The 20605-nt window shown below is 31.6% G+C and overlaps 1 protein-coding gene across 2 annotated transcripts in view; it reads right to left on the reverse strand.

Annotated features, from left to right (window-relative positions):
* Positions 1-11385: 11385 nt before the first annotated feature.
* The window catches only part of LOC130891618 (hemicentin-2), a 173904-nt gene continuing 164684 nt past the window's right edge, over positions 11386-20605 (reverse strand). The window contains exon 14 of one of the 2 annotated variants that reach the window (XM_057796458.1): positions 11386-14127. In XM_057796458.1, the coding sequence (XP_057652441.1) occupies positions 14063-14127 (65 nt within the window). In that variant the 3' untranslated portion in view covers positions 11386-14062. The remainder of the gene's footprint in view (positions 14128-20605) is intronic. The other variant, XM_057796459.1, reaches the window with a different exon arrangement.

The raw sequence follows: 20605 nt of genomic DNA on the forward strand, positions 1-20605 counted from the left end.
AATTAAATTCGGCAGATGCTCGCCATGAAAAACGGGACTCTAAAACCGTCTAAATCCAAAAATAAATTCCTACTAAAACGCCAATATTCCCAGCATCTTGTACTTGTATAATTTTTGAGTTGGTTCTGATGCAAATGTCGCTACAAACAAAATTAGCCGCGTACACAAAGTCACTGACTGAGAAAATTTGAATAGCAAAGAGCGACATAACCGAATTAGAATAAAATTAATAAAGAAAAGGGAATGAACGACATCGTCACACCTCCTTGAATTATTTAGTTAAACTTCAAGTTAATCGCAGACCTTAAGGAGCTTTTAAACTCAGGTGTCTCTGATTGGATATTTTCTCTCGAACTCTCTCTTACTGGATAGCGATAGCGTTTACTTTTACAAAGACCCATTAGATTTAAGAATTTGCATATTAAGAGCTGAACATCCACACCATTAGCGTAACAGACTTTGTAGAATCCTTATCAAAATTCATATTTTGATAGTTTTTTTGAAAAATAACTAAGTATAAGAAGATATGTCCACTAACTTCATAAAATCCATCTATAATATTATATTGCTTGGAACATACCTTGTTTCTATGTTTAAGTAGAATGGTTCCTGGCATGGAAATCAAATGATGTCCATCTCAATTTTGATTAATTGATTAGGTTATAATCTTATATTATAATTTTGGTATATTGAAAGTGAGTACTTCAGCACTTTGCTCGCGGGTTAGCCTCAAGTAGCTACATACATCTATTGAGAAGCTACATACGCTATTACAGAACAATACGATCTCATCTGCCACCTATTGGGGATAGTGCCGACTACGAAGTGCGTGCCTCAGAGTATCTGACATTTATCGCAAAATCGATGATGATTATGATGAAATCATTATGAGTACGGGAATGTTACGGAAATGGGCAATTGCCTTTAAAGGTGACCACACAAACATACATTGGGAACTAAGTGGGCGATTTGGGACTGGGTGCCAAAAATGTTGCCTGTGGAGGACGAAATCAAGCGATTTGGCACTTAGAGTTGTTTCAAACGATACATTAACAAGGGGTATACTTTTTCAAGCCATATTGTGACAGGAGAAGGAAAATGGGTAGCTTAAGTTACACCAGAATCAAACTAACAATCAATGTATTCATAATCCACTAGAAAAGTGGAATTCGAACCAACCATTTCTGCTCAGAAAAGCATGCATTAGGTGTTTTATGACTAACGGCTGTTGGTGTGGTTCACGGCAAATCAATAACCAAAACTAAGCAATCCTTTTGGATGGGAATAATTGGACCACCTTCATTCAGATCGATCTGGTGCTGAGCGATTACGATTTGTTTCTGCTCTTGAAGAAGCATCTAAAGGAGTAGATCCATATCGATTATGACTAAGTTAAAACGGACGTATTGCAATGGTTCTCAAGTTAGATAGCATCCTTCTTTGTTGACGGAATACAAATGCTTTTTCCAAGATACGATAAATACCTTGGTGAATTATGACTGAATTGTTTTGGAAAAATATATACTGGAGTTCACAAAGGTGAAATATCAGAAACAATCATATATAGAAAAACTAAACATCAAAATCATTGCTCATTAAGTCCAAATAGGTAGTTCATATGGCTGATGAGAAAATGGAGAAGTAGATCAACAATATGATGAAGATACGAGTTAAGAAGAATTGTGAGAACACCGTTAGTTAGTTAGTTAGTCGCAGAAACTGGACAGAATATGTATGTAAATGTATTAGTTCACAAATATATATTACTGTCATATGTCAGAAATATATCAATGAGTGTTTGTTGACTATTTATTTTATATAAATACAAGTGAAGATTTATTTTCCATGCTACCATGTATACAATGTTGCATCTGTATTTCTAGAGGTACAAAAAAGCCAACAGTAAATTATAGAGAAAAGCTGGGGACATTGAACCAAATAACCAAAATGATGAATCAACCACAGTGGCAGTATTTAATTGAATTTCCAAAAATTACGTTCATATTGATTGAAGCAATTGCTCTTAAATAATATTACCCCAATTTATCGTTCATACATATATATAAATATGTCTCCGCCTCTGGTAACAGCTCTGGATCGTTGTATATTTGATCTCAGAAAAGGATCCTTTCGTAAGGGTTGATTTATGGTAATAACCTCCATGTAAAATAATATGTTTCGTAAAGTGCCTAACAAAGCACTTATTGAATGACAATTATGAATGTATCCAAACTTTAAAGACTAGCATATTATTTTTCATCTTCAAAAGTTGTAACGAGTTGACTTCATACATTAATGTATCACTAATGAACGAGGCTGTGCTTTTGCAAATGATGGAGTGACTCAATTTATTTAATCATTTGTTAAATATCAATAATTATTTCGAGAAGTTATAGCAGTAAATAGACTTGTCTTGATCTATCTGAATTTGTGAAGTCTGGGAATTTAATAAGAATGATTATTTCCATTAGTTTCATTTTAGAACGGATTCTGGGCGGGACGCTCGTGTATTGATAATTCATTCGTTTTACAGCACATACTAGAGAAACTTGAGGCCAAGAATTTAGCCACTAAACTTGTATTTTTCGATCTTGAAAAGGCTTACAACACGACACCGTTTAAAATGCTGATATATTGAAGACATCTGATCTCACCAATGTTTATGTTCGAGCTATTCAGAACCTATACATAAATTTAAAAGGTGTAGTCAAGCAAGGAAATATTACATCGAAACCATTGGGCATAACAACTCTATTTTTCGCAGAGGACCAAGTTGTTATAGCTAGCGACTAGGACGATGCAGATTATATGCTGAGAAAAATGTACGAAGAATATGTCAAAAACAGAATATCTGACGGAAGGAAGCACCCAAGGAGACCCCGAACTACAAATAAGTTGGGTCAGATGATGTATACAATTCAAATACCTAGAAAGAAATAATTTCGGAAGATTAAACAACAGAAGAAAATATGAGAAAAATTGATCCTTTCAAATAATAAATTCCAGATGATTCGTCATAGTTGTCTCATTTCTCTGATTCAAAATTATACTTTTAATCAATGAAATACGCTAGTTTCAATTATAAGTTTATGTTCTCTGAATAGCCTTCGGTATATTTAATTATCGTTATATCTTGTATTATCATTTCTCGTTACTTATTTCTTCGAAACAAATAAATTCAAACTAATAAACTAAGAAATTCGAGGAAGTCAATCAAGCAACAATATTAAACATGATCTGATAGATGGAAAACGTAAACGTGTTGTTTCAAAACTTGCAAAGACGAATATAACAAAACATTCCCTTTTCTCTGAAATTCAAGCGACAACAAGATGTATTTATTGTAATGAGAATAATGGGAAATTTAAGGAATTACACGAGAATGCAATGAACTGTTATCTGAATTCATTAGTGTCTTCACAATTCAGTGAATAAGTTTAATGAGTATACGCTCAATAGATCTCGGAGAAAACTAAATTGAGATAATACAGATAGAAAGAGCTAAATTACCGGAAAAATTAGGAAATTTTCGAAATACTATCAAAGAACGGCTACTTGTTCGAAAAGATTAATTGTTCAATTAAGTTGTACCTTTATAAACCCTAGAAGTCACAACGAAGAAATTTTTAGTGAAAATCAATAAAATTGAGTTGATAGAAGTAGAAAGTTTATGACTACATTTGATATATTTCCATTCCATTTTATAATTAATTTGATTTCAACTAACGCAACTATCGGAAATTATCAGAACTTTGCTTACTCCGGGACTTCTTCCACTCGATATTTATCTAGCGTTGCCTGTCCTTCATAAAATCTTTATTGAGCTCATCGTTGATAACATGTTTCTACGAAATAACCAAACCAAGTTAATACATTTCGTGAAGTGAGTTTGGTTTACTTTCATATTGATGGTATTCACAAATGGTTTGATTATGGCCCCTATCGCGCCAAGTCAATCCTTTGATTTTGTGCGTGAATTATTTTGTCGAACGTTGTTTCAAATGGAGTGGCGCATATTGAACCCATCCCACGGCCAGCTCCGACCTAACCTGGTTGTCGTGGTACCGAGTTGTACTTGCAACACAGTTTCGTGGGTCGTGGGTAGCTACTTTTAAATAAACCATCCAGTACCAAACAGTTTTTCTTTTGACTCAAAATTGAAAATATTAATCGAAATTGTGAGATTCTTTTCTGTACTCTATGATTTTACACATGAAGATTATATGAGAGCAAAACTGAAGGATAATTTCAATTAATTTATGATCCTCACTGAACTGTCTTCTATTTAACCGAAACGCTTCCTTGGAGATATATTGTGGAGTTTCACCAGATAACTTGAACTCTCCTTAATTCACTCTTTTTTGCAAATACTCAATTGTTTTACTTCTTTTTCTTTTTTGTAACATAATAAATCTTTCAGACTCCAGATCGAGAAGAAGCTGCTGGCTCGCTGTCATCTTGTATGCTAATGGGGGTTTGAGTACAAGTTGTGGGCGTGGGCTGTGTTCAATATGCGTTACTATTAAAAAACGTGGATATGGGCTGGGTCTGGCCCTCGCGTGTGCTGTGCGAGGGCTGGGTTCAATTTGCGGCGGGCCATACAACCGACTGATCTGTTCTTTGTTAATATTTTGAGATTCAGCCGTCTACGTTAAGGTGGTAGAGGTGAACGTTCAGATTTGTATATTTGTTGATTGCCTCTTTATGGCAAATTTTTCTGATAGTACTCAACCCTGTAGTTTTCGACAACTGTTAGTTCATTTTATCAAATGATGGCATTGAGATTTATGGAAGAGAACGATTAATAACTGTATTTTTTTCTAAATTTCAATTTGACTTTTGCTACATGAATCGCAATCATCTGCTGTTTTCTTATATCAAAAATCTTGTTTAGGATTTGCACACATTCATGATGTTATTCAACCGTAAAATAAGATAGGTGGGTAAGTAAATAATTTGACTTAACTTTTACTAACCTCATTATAATAAGTATATTGAATTCAAAATCATCTCACTCCGATGATTTCTTGATTTCTCCTAATATATATAGGCATTTGAGAGCAGAATCGTCAAAGGTGTCTGTCCATAATCAACTTAAGGTATCGAGTATTGGAGTATAGCAGCCAGTTTGCACTCGAAAATGATCGATGAAAAATGAGTGTATGTGCATCGTAGCAACAACGTAAACTGGACACAAGTGAAACACTTTGAGGAAAATAAGTACTTACTAATGAAAATAACATGAAACGGAACAGCAATCAAAGTTAGAAATCTACAGGGCAAGGGAAAAGATACGTCTTTGATGAATGAAATATTATAAGACCGAACATGATAAAATGTCAAGAAATAGGGCCACGGATCAAAAAATCTACGAAAGAATCGGGCAAATACAGAAGAGATAGGGTGAGAAATGACAAAATAAATGAGATAATTGGGTAATGAGAATCTATGATATCGAAATCAAACAAATAGTATGGTCATGTACACAGAATGTCATACAACAGAATACCTAAACAGGACGTAATACAAAGTGCTCCAATACTTGATTCAAGGGAGTAAGTAGATAATAACCGGTCTTGTATAAACCAAGCTTATCAGGTATCTTTAAAAACTTTCATCCATTGTACTTAATTGAGAAGAATATGGTAGCCATGAAAATGGACATCCTACTTATCTGGAAAAATGTTATTGAGATGATTTTTTACATCATTTGTCTCTGAGAATTTTAGAGGAATATCACATAACATGGAAGCGAAATCATTTTGAAGAAATTCTAAGTGTCCTGACCATCAAGTTATTATCAAAAAAAATATGGACCTACTAAATTATTACCTACTATTTCTGCCCACACATTAACACAAAATTGATGGTGAATCTATCTTTTAATCATACCGTGAGGAATATCATCTCATAAATGTAAATTACGTAAATCAATAAAATCCTCTCGTGTGAAACCAGTAAACACAAAAAATGAAATGGCACCGAAAGTGTGTAGAAGTGCAAGGTGCCCACTTCGAACATTCAGTTTTCTATGTTTTTATTCGATAAATTGTAGGTAAACCATCTAAAAATTCTTTCATTTCAATTTTGTCCTTATGTAAGTAAAACGATATTCGACAGTATGCAATTCAAATAGAATTGTTCGAGTGTCTATATTTCATCGAGTTGAATGAAGAGTACCTTTTTGATACGATCGAATTAAAAGTTAATTTTTGCAATTTTTAGATTGTACAGGTTGTCTCTGTCATGGTAATATAGAATTCATAATGTTCGAATATACAATTTAGAAAACATACTTAAATCTGTTTTGTAACTTTGAATGCCTATAACTCAGAAACGAGAGGTCGTACAAGAAATCGCAATCTACTCACTCCTGAATTTTTTGCATCAAGTCCCAGAGTACTCTGTATAGACATGAAAAGAGGAAAGAGAAGAGGAAGACCACGAATAAGCTGGAGAGAAAGCATAATTAAGTAAATGAAGGAGATATTACTGATAAAAATAACAAAATATTCCTTCAGATTTTAGTTAACATCTATTTATATTGACCAATCAAGAAAAAATACATATTGTGCATTTAACATGTATGTTTATCACAAAAAACACTGCCAATAGATAAGAATCAATGAAAAATTGAAAATCGAGAGATATAATCATCGAACTTCCACAAATACTCAATTTGAATTTATTTTTCAGTTCAATAATATATATTATAATTTTTTCTAAATTGACTGTGGAAATGAACTGTTTAATCGTGTCGATTGTCAATATTTCTGTCAGATATGTTCACTAATTTCATGTACCACTCATAAAGAACATTGAATTTTCACAGTGAAACTGATTACAGTAAAATTGAAAATATAACACAACCCTACTTACTGAGAATATACGCAATGAATGTTTCTTTTGAACTTTTTCTAATGATAATAATTCTCCTATCTACTTTTGTACATCACATCCGTTGATATTGTTATAAATATTTCCGCACTTAATAAAATTGGTGCAAGTAAATTCTTTTGAAATCATACAATACAATTTCCAACCCTCTTACTTAGAAAATTCAAAGTAGGAGTGTTCAGAAACAGGATGAAAGCTTGGCAAATGAAATTTATGTACATGTATTATGTAAATTTTGCCGAGCTTAAAACACGAAAAAGCTAACAAGAATTTTGTGGAATACTAATATTACATCCCTGAATGAGCAACAAATCATGACGATAATATTTGGAAGAGAGATCGTGTCGCCTTAAAATGTTCGAAATAAAAAATATATAATAGCTCAACTTCCAAATAAGTTTTGTAATATCTTAGTTATTGTTTGTAGCGTATTTAATGTCATCTCGTGGATATAATAACGTGAGACCATGTTATCATATTTTTTATATTGGAACTTGCACAAAAAACCAATTTTTGTTTCAGTGGTGTATAAACCTTGCGTTTGTTAATATATTTTATTTTTGTGGAATCAAAAAGTTGGTGGAGGAGTTTAATCCCTTTAATTTAGAATTTGATTCCACTGCACATATGAGGAAACCCAAATTAGTCCAGGCGCTAGATGGAGTTAAGTATGCTAAATGTGAGTTTTTCAATAATAGAAAGCTGGGCTGGGGTCAGTAGAAAAGAATTTGTAGCCCGGTTTATATTTGTGTATCTAAGTAATGATATTCAAGTATTTTGCACTCGAGTGTTTTATCAGTGTGTTATTCAAATAAAAACTAAGACAATGTCACTAAAAGTAATAAATGCGAAGAATCGAAAACTGAACGGATTGTCTTTTTTGTTTTGTGATGAAATGAGTGATTTGGTAAAAAATCCCAAACCAGAAACGTTTTTCAGTATTAGAAAAACAACATACCACAGAAAAGATGATATTAGTAATACAGAATTTACTGCACCGCTATTATATTAGTAAACAGAAAATAAGGCATCGAAAATTAGCATTACTAAAGCAGAAAAATGCCTCGACTTCCACTTCCTCTACAGAAGCAAATGTTTCAGGTGTTTGTCGGTCAACTAATGAATTAAATCTTGATACAAATCAGAAATGTTTATTATGTGGTGAACATACAAAAAACAAGATCAAAATTTTTATCGTTCTGAAATTTCGAGATGGGGCTTGTCTCTTGTAAGAAATTATATATTGATTTTATTCAGAATAAAGAGGATTCATAACTATACTGTTTCTGTTATGATATGTTCAAATATGCTGTTTTATATTGAATATTGTCTATAACTATTGTTTTTATTTTTAGGTTTCCTGTTCTTTTTCCACTTGACTAACTGTAAGTATCTCTAATCTTATAAATCAATTGGGTATTCTCACTAAAACAATTGGTATTATGATACCAAAACATGTGTTCAGTCCATTTACTTGATATCCAAGGACATTTTGCACACTCAACTCCATCCAGCGCCCGGTCTAAATATGCAGACAGACATAATTTGCATATTATATGTATTTTTTCATATATTTGCATATATTCTCAGTAAATATCATAAATGAACAAATTTTGAAAGATTTAAAGCTTTGGCACGCATTCAAACACAACATTTTTGTTAATCTGCTTTTCTGAAGCAATTACTTTTATTGTAGCTCTCAAGAAACTGTTCGCAAAGCTGGTAGAAAAAAATCTATATGCTCTTCTACTATAGAATTCAAAAAAGGGGTAGACCAATTTGAGTAGGCTTTTATTTATTTGGTGCTTTTGAAGATTTTTGCTTTGTAGTGTGGATTTTATAACTTTTATTATGCTTTAAGTCAGATCCGTGTCAGTATGAATCAAGCCATACCAAGAACTACGTATGGATTTGGAAAAGTGTATCATTTGGTATCCATTAAATTAGTGAGTGTATTTGTTGTATAGTATTCAATACAAAGGGTGATGAGAGATTGCTCGGTTACAAAAATTACAAAAACAAGTGAGAAACCAACAAGTTCTTACTTGGCAACTTACACAATGATTTTATAGACATGTATGTACATTGTGTTCCAGCCTTGATTTTTTTCAATTTCAAAAAATAGCAGATATAAACTGAATTCGAATCATATTATCGCTTTTAATCAAATCTATATTTATACGGAATTTATATCTGTATTTATACAGCTGCTTGTCAATCTCATATTACAATTTTTGTTTTTTTTTTCTATTGAAGATACCATGCAATGATGCCATCAAAGATTCCTTTGTTAAAGCTACTTAATTGGAAATTTACGTCTTTTCTATTGGAAATTCAATGTATAAGGTGAATCCATACTACGATGAAGCGACGTTAGCTCCTCATAATCGTTGGTAAGTTGAGCCAGAGACAGACCAGAATGTTTTGGGAATGAATTAATATTATCTATGCAATAGCGTAATGATTTTGTGAACAAGAATAGTAGCCAGTAGTTCTCTTCAACACTTTATTATAATAGGAGCACACTTTGCAGGATTCCAATTTATAGTTCTTAACTATATTCTTATAATCATCTTCTAAGCTCAATTCAAGTAACGAGTAGATTTTCATTTTCTTATTATCAATATGAATCTTAACCAGTCCCTATTTTACATAGCAAAAGAATCATTTCCTCATTCAGAGGTCTTATTTCACAGCAATGAAAAATATTGGATTCGACCCTTTGCGGGCGAGAATCATAAAAAATCTGCCACAAGTTTTATAACAGATACGACCAATAATTCAGGGGAACTTTTTCGCGTATATTGGCTCCAATAATACCCTAATAAAGTAAGCCGAATGCATGAAAATCGCTTGGATAAAATATACTTTATGGAAAGTAATACGACCGTTATATTTTCCGATTTCTCCCTGTGGGCTTTCAAAATCCTTGTCTTAATTAAAATTTATTTTGTTTATTTATCCGTTTAGACCGCATTAATAAAAAGCGGAGGCCGAAATTCCCATATTTTTCGTTTGCGTTATTAACCAACAATTATTTTCAACAATAAATCGCTTGCAATGGGAAAAGCATTCATTTAATGAAATTTGATACTGAGGAAAATTTGGAGCTCTAGCACATGTTGAAGTATGCGGTTATAAAAGGAATTGATCACTTTTATTTCAGTAATTATGACAAAAATAACTATTAGATAAGCATCGGTATATTAAAGCCAATGAGCTCTTCCTAGACAAATAAATTATAATTATTATAAAAACGGTCAAAAAAAGGTCTAAATAATGTTAAATTTTGGGATATGGCAAGACTGATATGAATATGTTAAATATGACATTGCTATCATAAACTTGAATAAACATGACTTTCGACGTGGATCAAACCCTCAACAGTTTTCTGATCAACTCGCTTCGACTGTTGGTGATGAACCACCATCTCGATCCAGCATGTTTCGTTGGTTTTCTGGATACAATCGTGGTCTCACTTCTCTTCAGGCTGTTGTGTCAGATCACATCGATGCTGTACATCATGTGACATACCGTGAGATTGAGGCATACTAGGGAATTAGTTCCACTCGCATACATTCCATATTGGATGAACGTTTGGCTGTGAAAGATATTTGGTTACGTTGTATATCGCATAATTTAACAATCCCTGAAAAAAAGCTAGTGTTTATTGGTGTGAAGAAATAGTGTGGTGAGGCGAATGGGTCTTTCTAGACGAGGCAAATCCAACAAAAGTTGTCGCGGACGAAGCATTTCTAAGCCGTTGGTCGCTTAATTTTTTGGAATTACTGGTCACATCACCATCTTTTCGTTAAAGCACCGTATAACGGTCAATTCTAAATAGTACACTAGCAGTTGTTTGCCGTTTGCAGTTGAAGTGTTCGAGGAAATCAGGGAAATCAAACGCAGAAGACGAATCATTCTCCACCATGACAATGCGAGCTTTCACACATCAGTTTGAACAAAAACGTTTTTGAATAGTCAATACATCGAATTAATGGATCACCTGCCATCCTGCTATCACCTGCCATTCCCACAGATCAAAAATAAATGGTGAGGTCAAGGAAAAAGGAGAAAAATGCCTCGACAAATGGTCTAACCGTATGCAAAAGTGTAATGATCTCATTGAAGAATATTTCGAGAACCAATAAAACCATATCCAATAATAAATATTTTATAAACTTTTTATTTGTCTATCTCAACCCTTGTATGACTATATGTGTCCATCACTATCCTTCATTACAAGTTCAAACTTGCTTTTCATTCCTCATCTGTTAATATTGCACGTCAATTCTTATAGAAATGTTATCTCAAATTAATGGTAATATAGCATCCCCATTCGTTGATTACTTCTCTAACGTTTTCTTAATCCATTTTTTATCTGTAACTGATGCTGAAAATACTCAACAATAGTGTTTCCTTTGGCAAGAATTTTAAAATTTTCGCGACCAGAATAATTTATGCATGGTTAAAATAAGAACAAAATAATTCACATAAAATTTATTTTATTATAAAATTACCTGAGATAAAAACTACAAGATCTACATCTTAAAACTGACTTATTGTAGTAACATGAGATATATACATCAATTAGCATCTATCATAAAAATAAATACATGTCATTCATACTATCAAATCATTTTAAAAATATATTTACACTAGTACTGATATAATAGTGAGACTGAAATATTATAGTTAATCAAAATCACTTCACATATTATAGTAAATATTAGTAGGTCACTAGTTTAGACGTACTGGAGTGATATTCTACAGGATACAAATACTAGGAATCAATTAATTAAGTGGTTTCTAGTGATTTTTTATTATTTCACATCTAGTTTTATATCCATTGGTGAAGGATGTTTGACTGGAAATCGAGAACAATTTATGAATGTCTATTACAAGAGGATGTCTTGTACAAAATATCACCAATACTGTTTACTAGTGTAAAACATTGAAATCAAGGGTAATATTTTTCAAAGGAAATATCAAAAATTGAGTTTACTACGTTAATATTATTAAAAATGTTGATGTTCAACTCTTAATCAATATTTAAGTGATGTACACTTGAATTATTAATCTGAAAATATCAAATACATATATGAAGTACCCCTAGATATTAAACCTCTTCGTTAAAAAATTTAAATTCGCCTTGTTCCGTTTTTCTTAAAATATTTTGAATATTCGTTTTTCACGTATCATGGCTCAGTAGACACTTCAATTTTAACTAAAACGTTGAAGTCTAAGTGATTTTTTATGGACCTCCTACTCCATTAGAATAATTCAATGAAACCCTAGTGTCGTTTCTAAAACGTCCTCTATAAACTTTTTACATTCTACAACTTTGAAGTCATTGATATAATAATATTGGGAATACGCATCTATTGACAGCAAAATTAACCATAACATAATCAAATCAATTTCTTTAAATGCCTCAACGTTATAGTTAAAATAGAAGTATCTACTGATCAGAATACTTATATAAATTAATACTCGTATTAATAATATTTGAAGAAAAACTTAACAAGTAAATGGCATGCTACAAGTTTGAACTTTCCTTCATACGCATAAAACTATTACTTCCAATTTCTTCATTGTCATATGTGTAGCTTAGAAAAAGATTCCTAAACTGAAACCACGTCATTCTGAATTGTGGACTTAATTAAATTCTCTGAGTGGACAACTGACAACAACCTCCTGAAACCAAATACAAATTGTGTAGTTTTTATTACTTTATTGGCCGAGACCTGGGTATTTGATATTATACCAAACTGAAGAAGTTCACGCATAGATTATTCGGACGCTTATTTGTGTCCAGCTCAAAAGATGATAATAACCAATCTAATACAGACTTGATAATATATCTGTTTTATTTTTATCATTTACGATGTCAAAGTTGTTATGAATAAAATAATACGTTGAATGATAGATAGAATTGGATCAAAATTGAACCGGAAATTGGTTTTAAATATCAACACTGTGATTAAGTATTTTGTTGTACCAGATTTTTTCTATCACCTCTAATTAACGAGGTAACCAAAGAAATTAATGAGCTTGAAAAATGACTCGAGCTCTATTTTCCGTGGTTTTACTGGATAGTATATTATTGAGGTTTGTGTGGAATTTCTTCATTTTATAGCTTGATATCAACATAATAAACTAAGACATCAACAAGTCGACGTAGCTATTTACATAACTTGATGTTTTTGTTATATTAGTGGAAAATATACTGCAAAAGTAAATGGAGAAACTCTTTCTTCCGTTGAGAAAATAGCTTATTTTGCCTTCTCAGAGTTCACTCCAAGATTATGAATAATTTTGAGACTGGCATTTCCCATGTGAAATATGTATGTAACATTTACAACAGTGGGCAATTGGAACAGGAAATGTTTCTGACATAATGTATCAATAGTTTGGAGACACGAATGGAAACGATAGACTTAATGCACATTCTATGTTCTAGATTCTGCTAGATGAATTATGATTGCTTTATGAAGCTCTAAGAATTAAAATCAGTTTGATGGCAGCGAATTTGAAGAATATTTAGCAAGTTATTTTAATGATGGTCACGTAAAAAGCCCGAAACTAAGCTGTCTGCTAATATACTCGCATGAAGATTAAAAGGAAACAATTAATTTTATCCAGTTAAAGATGAGATTTGCTAAATGTAGCATATCTTAAAAGGCATATAGGACAAAATATAAGAGATTTTTCGTATTCGTCAGTCAATAAAATTTGCCAGGAATAGCTGGCTTCCAAATTTTGTATTATGGGACTTTCAACTGATACAAATATTTCTAAAATTAGAACCAAATACCTTAATAGCTTCATATCGTGAACTTTTCATATTTTATGGAAAATTAAGAACATATGCTGACATCTATGAAAATACTGAGTTGTAATGAGTGCACTTGAATAATTTTCATTTTAAATACTTGTTACTTGCAGCTGTTGAATACTGAAGTTGATATCTCAAAACTTTGAATAATATATAACATTTTGAAATCAATTATAACACGTGAGTAATGCCCAAAGGATCTTTCATAGTTTGTGAATGTTTTTAAAGTGACTTTACATACTATGTACAGAAATATTAATATTTGCAATTGTTAAAATTAATTCGCTAGTAATGGCACATCCAATGGAACTAAGGAAATATTGGTTTTCAAAATGTTCCTAATTCTAAGCTTTGTTGTGACGTTGTAACCGGTGAGAGGATCAAATCTGGACCTGAAACAAAAGTAAGAGACATTAAATTTAAGGAGATGACATAGCTGATTATTGACGTGAAGACAACGTGGGGATATCGAAATTTGAACGAAATCCGGTTGATATATTTTCTGATTTTCTATCAAAAGATATGAAAGTGAATTATCACAAAAAACAAAATTGTTAACCGACAAATAAAGGCGTGGAGGTGTCTCATAGTAGACAAACATAAAAGATTTATTTTATAAAGGGCATCACTTATTTTATCACATAAAAGGAATTCAAATACGTAGTATAGTTGTGCTCTCAAAGCGCCTTTGAGTCGAAACAAATACAATCTGCTTTTTGGTTACCTATGATACTTTGAATAATTTGAAGTTAGAGCTGCTCACGTTAGATTTTCATCATATACTTTGGGATTGTAGAGTAATGTACGATCAACATGACCCAACACATTGTGAAGAATGAGAAATATATTACAAATCCGATTTATAAATAAAGTTGTAGAATATTTAATACGGACGTATCATATTTAGCTTTGAATTATTCACAGTGCTATTCTTCATTCAATTATTTATATGTATATAAAATTTTTACAAAAGGTCTCTCTTGGAGAAAAAATTTCTCCCATAATGATTACCTTAAAGGAAGTAACTCAATTTCATTTCCTCATTCCTTTAGAATTCTAATTATTAATATGAATCAAAAATATCTTGATGATTGGAAAATTTTATTTTGTTTGAGTTGACCTTCATATTCTATTCGCGATTTTGATTTCCAAGAGAATATCTATCTAGTTTTACCCCAATTCACTGGAGTTGTCTAGATGTTTTATTTGCATAATTACATACTCTGACAATCACAAGCTGAAATGTTGTTTTCCTTTTCCGTTAATTACATAATTGATTCCAGTTTATATTCTTTGGTCTAGGAAACTAGACATCTTCAACTAAAGAAGTCACAGGCAAGAACACTATCAAAAATCATGAACCTGGTCCTCTCTAATCGAGTAACTTTCATCAGCAAGTCTTGTCAAACATGAAATGATAAGAAAATAAGCAAAGGAAGAAAGATTAAGAAATATTACTAAATAGCATAAAGATATTTAAAAAAACATTATATATGCTGGCGTTGTTACCTAATACTAGGTGAGATAATAGTAAGAAATACTCACATGGAAACGAACTAGAAATGAATATATGATAATAAACACTGAACTCTCATGTCATTAGAATTAACGTTGACATTAAAGAGCTTGATGAAAAAAGATGAAATGGCAGAGATCTTAAGGTGGATTCCTTGTTACACAAAGGAAACGAGAAGTTCAAACTAACGTCTATTTACCCTTTCATCTTTTGAGAAAACGTAAAAAAATGTGAGAGGATCTCAGAAAAAAAGGAAAACAGAAATAAAACTATTAGAGGGAAGCCATCTCTGCATACATCACTACCAAAATTCCGTTCGGAGTATTGATACTGCTGGATACAATTTGGTTTAGATATTAGCAAATAGAAGCACTAATGGATTAAGAAATACTTCCTAGTATAGATTTAGCAGTCTGCAGACTCATTAGGAAAGAGAAAAAAATATGATTTACCTATTCTAGGATTTCCCACTGTAGTAATCACGTTTAAGAAATGCTTCGGATAATTGTGGAAGCGAGAATCTAGCCTCGGCACAGATATTGCACCTTATCAGAGCTCGGCTACTATAGACTTTGATATTTTTATGTTTCTTTGATATTATAACTTTGGTGCAACCTCTAATCATACATACGTTCAATGTTTTTGCCTCACAAGCTGATTAGCCCAACTTTGTTTTGTCAGGCAACAATAAACACTACCTCAAACAATTTTGAACAGCACATAATATAATCTCAAAGTAATTTCTCATTTTCGACAGAAACAGTTCTATTTTGTTGCCAATTTATTTTCTAAATCAACATTAGAACTTGCTTTTTTTGAAGACTCCGCAGCGATTTAATTTTCTAGTTTCTAAGTCTCTGGTTTCTGGTCGTTACTGTGTATATCCATAAAAATATTGTACGAAGCAGTAACTCAGATGATGAAATAATATCAAAATAATTTTTGTACTGGTATAATCTGTTCATATATGGCCTTCAACTCCACAAAAGTGGAAAAAGATCTTGTATTAAGAGAAATCGGTTAATCTTATCATCATTTTCTCTCCGCATCGACATTTTCCAGCTTACCACTGTTTGCTGAAAATTTATTGCTTTTTCTCCCTTTCCGCTTCGGGCAACATCAAAAAAGCGATTTAGATTAATGGAAACAACGCATTTAATGTTCGAAAATATCAAATCAGTTATGAATATTTGATAATACTAGAATTAAAATTTGAGTTTATTCTCAGAATTATGAATTTTGGACTGCACTCTCTTATCTATTGGTAATTGATATAATCATATACGGACATCTCTCATGAAATCTCGAAATTAATTATGAGTGAATTAATAAAAAGTATTCAAATTAATTCATCTTTAGTTGCTCTGAAATTTGTACTTTTTGTCGAACTAGAAGTGAAAAATATTGTGGTCCCCAGAATAAATGAGTATTGACGATTTAAATGTGAGGGAATGATGACTGAGGTCTGACAATGATGATTATAATCATTTTCAATGAAATCATATTATTCATTTTCTAAATATATTTGAAATTCGATAAAGTTATAATAACTTATAAATTATGAAATAATTCAGAATGTTAATTGAAGACTCAATAACTAAAGATGGACAAAAATCTCCTCACTTTTATTCAAATTGAGGAAATGACGGTTAGAGAATGACAAAACAAATCAAAACCTAAAATCCATCTCGCAACATAACCTTTCGTTACCAGCTAGCTTTTCGCTACGCTTTCTACCTCTAAAAACGTACTTAACTTTCTTAACTTACTAAATCAAATTTGTTATCTTTGAAAAATCACAATTACTCTAGTCAATTCGGCATTCCGAACGAATAACCGTACTACCAACTGTCAAAAATTAATGCAAGTATTATTAAAGTCCTAAAAATATACTTACTTATCGACTGTTGGTAATGATGTGAGGGAATGATTATTTTTCATGAGATAAATAATGAGTTAACATTAGACAATTATTTAATGACTTATGATCCTGAATTCAGGGAAATTTTGAAAGTTTGTCGTATTGACAAAAGACAAATCACAGTTCCAAACAGATTTTTCGAAAACTCTACACAATATTCCTATCTGGGTATTGGGAAATATTGAGGGAATGATTTTCAGAGTACTATATATTTTTTATTGTCCACAAATGCCCGTACAATCCCAAAGTTATTACCAACATTTTTTGCGATGTTCTTTCCAAAAAAAAACATACTAAGTCGGTTAGGTTTTTTCTTAAAACCGGACATGACAGGGGTTTCAAGATTTCATGAAAATAACCCGTACAATGAAAAGTATTTTTTCAATATAAAATTAGGTAATTGAAAAGTGAGCCCACAAAATATTTTGTATTAGCAATAAACTCACAAAGTCGTTATTGACAATCTTTTTGATATGATGTCGATATGGTGACCGTTTTCAGCAAAAAATTTTGGTAGTAAAGTTATAGTTCTCATTTACCTGACGAAAATCAACAAGCTCTAAGCTAGAGCTGAGCCAATAAGTTTTTAAATCAACTGTGTTTTGTGATCACACCATTAAGTCCACGAGGATAAGGAAAATAAAATGGATATCCATGAATCTGTTTCCATAATTTGAACTATGGTGACCATAATTATATACGTTATAAGTAAGTGGGGTGAGTGATGTATAGACCTCGTAATTCTTAAAAAAAGCTAGACAAATTACCACCATATTTATCATTTTATACACTTGTCAGAAACAAAAACAGCTTAATAGCTAACGTTCAACATATTACTGATTGTTACCGCTTTCGGCAGGTAGAAACACAATATGATAAAGTTAATACTATAGAAAAATGTGACAATCAAAAAATAGTTGAAGAAAATGAAAAAAGTGATATCATAAAGTGTGGGCGTTTTAAATTCAATCATTATGCACTTATGATCATAATCTATTTAACTATTTTTCCTCACATTTTTCATCATTTATAACTTCAGAGTGAGTTTTTCAGCTAATAATAAGATAATGATAGTTCCTTCGCAACTTGGTCATCATCAGGACCTATATTTCAAATAATTCTCAAATGCCAATTGTAAGAAGATACACGCCAAAAATTCCATTTTCAATGCATGTATGTATTGTAGTCGGTGTTAACCTGGAAGATCATTAAAAGCCAATATGAACTATGTTGAACCCACGCGAGGACAAAATTGATAGAAACCAAAATTACGTTCATAATATTGTTAAACATTCAGTTCAAGAATTCCTGTAAACAAACAATATGTATTTAAACAATGCTTGAATTATCCACTACTAGTCTCAGATAATTGAAAACAAAAGAAAATATATATAGATAGTTATTGGTCATATAAAATATAATTGTATATAAAGTTGTATATAGAGTAATTGTATATATAAAAGTATTGTATATAGTTATAATTGTGTTTAATATGTTTATATGTATTGAACTTGACCGTAAATTGTTATTAACTGTGTAATTATATATCAGGTGATCCAGATGTCGTTGTTTTTCCATCCTGTATCCCCAATTGGGGTAAGTCTCTATTTACATCAATTACCGAAGACGGCATAAGACGTAAGCGTTATCCTTCAACATAACCGTACACCACAGTATGTGGTGTATGGTTGATTCTATTTCAACATGTGCTCAGTGAATGTGTTTCCATATTGAATGCAATCATCTACTGGGAAATAATCATTGGGATTAAAGAGAATGAAATATTCACGTTGCTCTGGCCAAGGCGGAGAATCTACTTTTATCTTCAAAAAAATTGATATAAGCCTTCTTTACCTAGGTTTCAACGTCTATTTCGCAATAAATATTCTCTGTATGAGAATGTAGAATAAAACGCAGTTCGTAGAATTTCCTTACATCGAATCATCTGGTGATAAAGTTTCTTTATAGGCAACAAAAAAATTCCCAAAAAGATGAATCGCACAGACAAATGAATGAAACAAAAAATACTGAAATATATAGAGATAATTACACTGATAACATGAAACTCACAAAATGTCAAAAGACCATGGAGTTTTACGGTTTGTTATACAATTTCATGTATACATTCTGGTCTAAATAGGAGAATATTGTAATGCTTTTCTTATTTATTTCCACTATTTCTATTTGTTGGGAGAATTTATTAACACTGTCTCTTACTTTTTCAATTTACCTAAGCACTTACACTAGACTTGACTTACTTATAAATTGATTAATTATTCATTAATACTTAACTAGCTTATATAATTTATTGGTTTACTATTTTGTTCCGTTTTCTTTGACTTTTTATAATAAACTAACTCCATAGAACAAACTCGTTTATACCCCCAAAACGAATTTCTCAAAAATTCTAGAAAATAAACAATCGAAGCTAATGAATAAAAAGACCTTCCTAGAAATTAGTTCTATGAAAAGTGATGTTAACAACTTGCCGCTGTGGTGAAAACAAATAAAGAATGCGCCGGGGATTCTTCAAATTTTATAATTACATAACTGGACAGAACCAGCTTCACGGCCTATGTAATAATATAATTCAATTCAGCTGTTCGAGGAGTCAAATTCAAGATATAGCAATATTTTAAAATAGAATCCTGTATCCCATGAACCGGACTCGGACTTTGTTTTCAAAAATACTGAAAAACTGAACTCAATAAACCTAACAGATTATCCAATGAATGTCAGTACAAACTTTTGCTTCCAAAAACTGTTCTGATAACAACGAAACAAATGAGATGAATAAAAACGATTCAACTTTCTTCCAAGAGATTATTTCGGAGTAAATGTTTGAAAAGTTTACGAGAAATAATAATTTCAAAATATGACAGATTATTATACAGAGTTTCCTATGAATTGAATAGGGCGGGTAGTAATAAACTTACATATTCCAGCAAATATCTTTCTCAAACTTCGATAACTAAATTTCCTCTTTAGGCTCATCTTCCTTTAAAAATACATCGATTCATTGTGAACTTTTGTAAGAAGAATGAGAGAGACGTGAGATAAGAATGGTCTCACCAAAATATTTTGTCACTGGCCCTGTCCGGCTTTTATGGAATTCTAAAATTCGCCGAAGGCGGAAACCTTTGATATACGATTGAAATGCCAGAAATTCTAAAATTCGCTTCTAGTATAACTTTTTATTATAGCAGGGGGTTTATTTACATTGTTGGAATAATTTCTAGTAAAATCTTTTTATTCATTTGATTTGTTTTTTATTTTCTAAAATTTTTTGGAATTATTTTGGGACAGAAGTTTGTGTAGCATAGTTTAGTTCAGTTTATAGCAAACAGTCGTACTGAGCAGACCGAAATAGAAAGTAATCGAAGAATTTAAATAAATTATTCAAGTTAGTCAAGTGATAGTGATAAGTGAATTA

The sequence above is a fragment of the Diorhabda carinulata genome, chromosome 3 (genome assembly GCF_026250575.1).
Source record: "Diorhabda carinulata isolate Delta chromosome 3, icDioCari1.1, whole genome shotgun sequence".
NCBI lineage: Eukaryota > Metazoa > Arthropoda > Insecta > Coleoptera > Chrysomelidae > Diorhabda > Diorhabda carinulata.